This window comes from Ruditapes philippinarum, unplaced genomic scaffold (genome assembly GCF_026571515.1).
Source record: "Ruditapes philippinarum isolate M1 unplaced genomic scaffold, ASM2657151v2 ctg1882_1_1_1_1, whole genome shotgun sequence".
NCBI classification, from domain to species: domain Eukaryota; kingdom Metazoa; phylum Mollusca; class Bivalvia; order Venerida; family Veneridae; genus Ruditapes; species Ruditapes philippinarum.
Window position 1 is genome coordinate 96,799 of NW_026865725.1, and position 6,999 is coordinate 103,797.

Sequence of the window (6,999 nt, forward strand, 5' to 3'; positions counted from 1 at the left end):
ATAAACTTGTTATCAGAATGAATTACTATTTCATTTACGCCTAGAATATATCACTTGTCTGTGTAGCTTGTGTAACGTCGATATCTCTAGGAGCCCGCTCGTGCTTGAAATTTCTCACGAGGTCATCCATCTGTAAAGTTGCAAAGTCACCATATGACTTCAAATATCTATATACAATAATTTCAATTAATTTCATGATCATAACATGCAAACATCGATTTTAAACTGGCAAATTGCATTAAGTCAAATGAACTTATTCTAGATACACTTGTGCAGCACGAGGTTGCAGGTGTACTTTAATTAAATGATTAAGCTAGACTTACCTGTAAGGTGAAGGTTAATCATGATTTCATCCACATAAAACTCACTAAGGGCTCACACAGAGAGAAGACGCAGCTATCAGCAGCCAGTGGTCATATTTTAGAGTAAGTAATGCCGAATAATATCGCAAAAATATCAGTTTAAACGGGGAGGTAGCGGGTTGGGTGTGTGAGCCCTTAGTGAGTTTTATGTGGATGAAATCATGATTAACCTTCACCTTACAGGTAAGTCTAGCTTAATCATTTAATTTCATCCTACATATAAACTCACTAATGGGCCCCACAGAGATTTTAGAGTCCTTTTTGCGATATTTTGGAAAGGACATTACGTGCCATCACACGGCATAGTAAATATTTATCTTTCATGTTATTATGAAGAACAACGATTTAATTTCAAGACATAAAGGTCTTTTTGTATTCTGCAATTCGGTAAAAATACATGTTTTTCATATGTTTACAGAATATAAATGCCATGCACAACTATAAAGAAAGTAATTAAATATAGCTATAATTATCACTAGATCTACAGTTTTTGTTTTTTTTGTCCTAATATTATACACTCTAATTAGCAATATCTATGATAGCCTGCATAGATTTTCCATTGGTATTTGATACTGGTTTATCATAATATTTAGCGAATGTCTTAGCATTGCTCCATCCCGCTGATTCAATTATCGTCTGTAACGGGACTCCACGCATGTGTGCGATTGAAGACGCAGCAGCGCGCGTGATATGTGGTTTGAATGATTTATGCACCCCAGCTCTGTGCATAATTAGCTTAATCCAGCGACAAATTGTTTGTTTTGAAACGGCCCCATGAGGCTTGACCGTTGATATCAGTAATTTGTTGGTATTTCTGAGGTCTTTCGTTCTCTGTAAATACTCACTAATGACGCTGACAATACACAAGCGTTTATCTGATTTAAAACTGTCAAACAAAAAGGGTGTCTGATGCCGACCAGGTTTCGATGTTTTTAATAAATGTGGAGTGTTTATTATCAATCTTTCGTCTGAAATATTAATGTCTTCCAAACAAATGAGATGGAGTGTTTGACACCGCTGGGCTGACAACAATAAAAACAACATGCTTAATTTTCCAGCCAAAAATAATAATGTATCATTTTCTGTTTTTGATAAAAAATCTAAAACTGTTCGCACATCCCATATCTCTTTATATCTCGGAAGTGCCGGCCTTGTGTTAAATACACCTTTCATGAACCGTGATATCAGGTTAATTATTATTGCTGAAATCTACGTTTGAAGTTATCTTAACAAACCCACAAATTGCTGATCTGGCAATACCAATCGCACTGTAGGTTATCCCTTTTGAATATAGGTGAGACAAAAATGCTATCACTGTTGCTACAAGGGGTTTAAAGGGATCGTGTTTCCCTTCACAGAAATGAAACCATTGTTTAAGATATGTTTGATACTGTTTCCTGGTTGTTCTCCGCCACGAATTAATGATAATCTGCTGAGCTTCATTTGAAATCCCTCTATCTTCAAGCGCTTTCCTGATAAGGGAAAAAGCGCCAGCCTCATCTTTTTTAATGGGTGTTTCTTTCCCGGTCGATGGCACAACGTAAGGATGTCCTGAGGGTGCTGAAGTAGAAGGCATGGTGCAACAATAAGTTGTATTAATGTCGGCCACCATGTCTGTGCAGGCCATATTGGTGCTACTAAACACAGTAGTTCTGTTTGATCTATTTCTACTTTTTGCAGGACCCTGCCTATTACACTGAAAGGTGGAAAACAATAATAACAATTATCATGCCATGAGAATGAAAAAGCGTCTATAGCAAAAGCATTTGGGTCAGGTTGTCTTGAAACATACGTCGGAAACTTGTTATTTAAGCGAGATGCAAATAAATCTATATTTAAGGACGGGAAAGACCGACAAATTGCTGTGAACATCTCAGGTGATATACTCCATTCTAAATCTTCATTTCCAGTACGACTCAGTTTGTCTGCCGTGCGGTTCAATGACCCCGATATATGATGTGCTGACAACAAAATGTTTCTTTGAATACACCAATGCCAGATATCGCGCGCAATTTTATTCAATGAATCTATTCTTCCCCCGTAATTATTTATGTATGATACACTCGTAGTGTTATCCATATAAATTTTTATATAGATATTTCTGTTGTGTTTAAAAAGCGACAATAGCCCAACTTGACACGCTTTTAATTCTAACACATTGATATGTTGATTTTGTTCTTCCGCCGACCAAAAACCATTTGTTCGTCTATTTTCTGTTTTATCATACGCGCCCCACATATGTCCCGAAGAATCAGTAAACATAATGTTATTCGGGTCAGGCGATGTAATACTTTTGAAACATGAATGTATATGAGTGATCCACCATCGCAAATTTTCCAAAATATCTGGCGTGATTGTAAAAAAACTATTAAAATTACCCTTATGGTTTTTCAGTTCCCTTTCTTTATGTCGTTCTAAAGGTTTTATGTACAACGGAGCATGCATAACCCCCGGTGATGCTGCAACCAGTTTTCCAAAATTTTTGAATTGTTATTCGCCGGCATGTTATTATGTTATTGCAAAGCTCTGTGATATCATCACATTTTTCCTTTGTTAATCTTATTGTCATTGTTTTAGAGCACAGCACAAATCCCAAAAATACAATCTTTTTCGACGGAACCAGGACAGATTTACCCATTGAAATTGTAAATCCTAACTTGTCTAATAAATCAATTGTTTCGCTGATATTTCGAGCACAGGCGGAGTATGACTGACCTTGCAAACATGCGTCGTCGATGTAAATTGAACTTAAATGACCCCGCGCTCTTAAATGAGAAAAAACTGGCTTCATCAGTTTAGTGAATATCATAGGGCTTTTTGCAAATCCCATCACAAGCGCTGTAAATTGATATTTTACACCTTCGAAAAAGAAACGAAAATACCGTCTGTCCCGTTCGTATATAGGTATAGTGTAAAAAGCATCAGAAATGTCGACCTTGCCGAAATAACAATTTTTCCTCATTGCTGTGGTCACTGACCCCAAAGTTTCCATTTTAAAATGTATTTTGCTGACGTAGTTGCTATTGAAAGATTTTAAATTCAAAATAATTCTAATCCGTCCGTCTGATTTTGGTCTTGTGAATATATTCGAAATGTATTCTCCGTCCAAGTTTTCGTCTGCAAGTTCTATTATTCCTTGATTTAAAAACCGTGTAATTTCAAACTGTATTGCTTGTTTTTCGTTTTCTTTAAAATTAAATGGTTTTGGAATTTTATACTGAAAAGGAGTTGCTGACAGCTGTACCCGATAACCGTCTACAGTTTCTAGTATCCATTTATCTTTGGTTATTTTTCTCCACTCATTCAACGCCATTCTGGTCTTCCCCGCCCGAAAATTCTGTGAAGTATTTATAATGGTAGAGGAATATTTCATATTATGATTACTTACTTCGGATATTAATTTTTCTGTGCTCTTGATTGGAAAGTATTCTTTTTCTGCTGTTTTGTTCTGTAATTGTGATTTTGACGCCGTCGCTGTAGATTGAAATTCATGTTGCCCTGTGAATTGAGCGCATGTTTCCGTTTGTGCTGAGGTACCAGGGTCGCCATGCCCTGGCGTTTCCCTAAAAAAGAACGCCTGGAAGTACATGTAAGTTGCTGCTTATTGTCCCTTAACTTTTTAAGTTCTTCATCTACTTTATCGCCAAACAGATGAGTGGCAGATTGGTTTGCTGAACAAATTGGCCTATAAAGCGGGAGAAGTTCTTTCTTTATCCTGTCACGTCTCATCTGAGAAGTAGTGACAAAAGCATTGGTTAACAGTTTGAAAGTATCCCCAATCAACTCTTTCATTTTTGGTCGTCCATCTGTCTTTAACTCATCCATGGTCTTCAATACCGGTACCAAAGCAGACGAAAAAAATTTCTGTGTCCTCTGCAACAGAAAATCCTGTGCTTTAACTTGAGATGGCAACTGTCGCCACAACTGCTCATTCACCAAAGGTACTTGTAGAAATTCTACATTGTTAGGCCTCTTGTGTGTGTCCAAAAGTTCCTTTATTTTTTCTTCTTTCGGTTGTACCTGCAAAGCTTTATTGCTCAAAGTGGCTAGTTTGTCACTTATCGCCGCTCCTGTTTCTGAGGCATCCTCGAAGAAATCCACCATGCAGAATTCATCATCATCATCATCATCATCATTTCCGTCGGTGACCCCAGATTCGGTGAAAAAATCTCCCACGCTTTCGTGATCTGAGCCTGAATCATCCCTCGTGCAAAAACGTTTCGAAGTTGATGTTTCTTCGCAGGTAACTGCAGTTCTTTTCAAAGAATTTACGTCAGACCTCATTTCAGTCAGAGAATCCGTTAAACCTTTTATTGCATTTTGGATGTCTTCTAACTGACTAGAAGATCCTGCAAGTGTCCCGAATTTTTCAAATATATTGGGAATATTGGACTGGTTGTTTCCGACCTCTTGATCGTCGGCCATGATCCTGAAAAATGTTTTTTAAACATTTCTAGCAGCAGTCCATTTAAGCAATAAAATGAAGAAGAAACATATATAAACGATTAGAATTTAATCGCAGTCAGGCGTAAATAACGCCGTGAAATAGATATCTACATAAATCATTAATTCGTCCCTCTGTGATATGCAAGACGCCTGATTTTTTTTTTATTATTATTATCATTATTATTATTATTATTATTATTATTATTATTATTATTATTATTATTATGTATGTCATGTTGCATGAACACGCCCTATTGCAAACAAATATATAATTTGTCTGTAATGTTCAGACCATTTTAGCTTTTCCATGGTGTTTGGATAAGCATAATTACGAACAAATGTATCTTTTGTCTGTGGTGTTCAGACAGTTTTAGCTTTTCCATAGTGTTTGGATAAGCATAATTACGAACAAATGTATCTTTTGTCTGTGGTGTTCAGACAGTTTTAGCTTTTCCATGGTGTTTGGATAAGCATAATTACGAACAAATGTATCTTTTGTCTGTGGTGTTCAGACAGTTTTAGCTTTTCCATGGTGTTTGGATAAGCATAATTACGAACAAATGTATCTTTTGTCTGTGGTGTTCAGACAGTTTTAGCTTTTCCATGGTGTTTGGATAAGCATGATTTCATTACGAACAAATGAGTCTTTTGTCTGTGGTGTTCAGACAATTTTTGCTTTTCCATGGTGTTTGGATAAGCATGATTACGAACACTGTATCTTGTTTTGCCTGTGGTGTTCAGACATTTTTTTTTTGTATTTGGCAGCAGTGTTCAGACAAAATTGGCTAATAAATATTGTTGTTATAAAATGTATAACTACAAATGAATATATTGTCTGTGGTGTTCAGACATCAAACAAATACGAGTTTTTTTTTTTTTTTTTTTTTTTTGACAAAAAATTAAACGATTTTAAGTATAAACTTTAAATATATACAAATAAATTAAACATACCTCTTATCACACTTTTCTTAACTGCTTAATTAATATCCACAAATGAAACACTTGTTAGTCCTAAATAATTACACTATAATAATTTAAACTTGTGAAAAATACGACAGGCTTTACTTTAATTAAGAACAATTATACGTCTTGACCGTAGCTGCTAATGCCTCGTTATGACCACTGGCTGCTGATAGCTGCGTCTTCTCTCTGTGGGGCCCATTAGTGAGTTTATATGTAGGATGAAATGTTAAATCGTCTAGATGTTGATTGTATATAAGAACAGTTTTCAAACCTTTAACGTTTTTTATACACCTGGTAGCCTCATATAATTCTCATTCACTTCTCGTTGATTTAATTATGATCAAACAGGATTCCTCTTCCAAACCACTAACTGCAATTACTGGATTTGACTTTTTATAACAAGGCATGTCTAAGCCATTAAGCATATGTTAATTTTACTTCCACGAAACGCTTGTATGATTTACTTTCCTGTTAAGCAAGAAGAGTAAGAAGGTAAATGGGATGATCTTTTAACAATATAACCATTATAAAAGATTAATGCTCAACCACTATGTCGGATACTAACTAATTTTGTGATATATTTTGGTAATCATGCAACTCCTTCTGGAAATAAATCATTTTTCTGCAATGTTGCCTTATGGAAATCTGGTATATTTATGATATACAATAGGAGAACATAAACCTCACAATTTGTTAAAGTAAAGTTTAATGATACAGACTGTCATAAAAGATACATTGAACAGAGACATTGAACAATTGACATCTGCCTGTCTCCAATCCATTTTTGTAGTACTATTCTGAGAGATCTGTTATATAACAGAAATAACGATGCTGTAATAAATTATCCATCCGTGTTATAAAAACGCTGAGTTTAGTTTGTCGGTATCAATCTTTTCTACTCTTTCATAATCTGTGTTGTTATGAACACAAGATCTTTACACGTGGTCTGTTTAGTTTTTCCGTAAGTATTATTTTTTCAATCAAACTTCAGTGTTGTTAGATTTTCTGGTCCTTCTGGATCATTGATTATAGCACAGCAGTGTTGAAGTTTGATTACTTCTTAAGCAGATGACAGGGGACGTAAGAGATTGTGCACACTCATGATCTGCACACTCATTATCTGACATTGATTAAATTTGTTTAAGATGTAAAAAGACAACAAAACTTTTACAAGTCAGAACATGAATCAAACAAACTTGCAATTTTCATAAAATAATATTGTTTTCAT

The 6,999-nt window shown here is 35.3% G+C and overlaps 1 protein-coding gene across 1 annotated transcript; it reads right to left on the reverse strand.

The window, feature by feature from the left end:
* Positions 1 to 849: 849 nt before the first annotated feature.
* On the reverse strand, positions 850 to 5,998 carry LOC132730111 (uncharacterized). Its single transcript, XM_060715966.1, has 2 exons — positions 3,751 to 5,998; positions 850 to 2,058 (listed from the first exon to the last, which is right to left on the reverse strand). Exon 1 carries the CDS (start codon positions 4,785 to 4,787, stop codon positions 3,759 to 3,761), a length of 1,029 nt encoding a protein of 342 aa, XP_060571949.1. The 5' UTR covers positions 4,788 to 5,998; the 3' UTR covers positions 850 to 2,058; positions 3,751 to 3,758.
* Between the last annotated feature and the right edge of the window lie 1,001 nt (positions 5,999 to 6,999).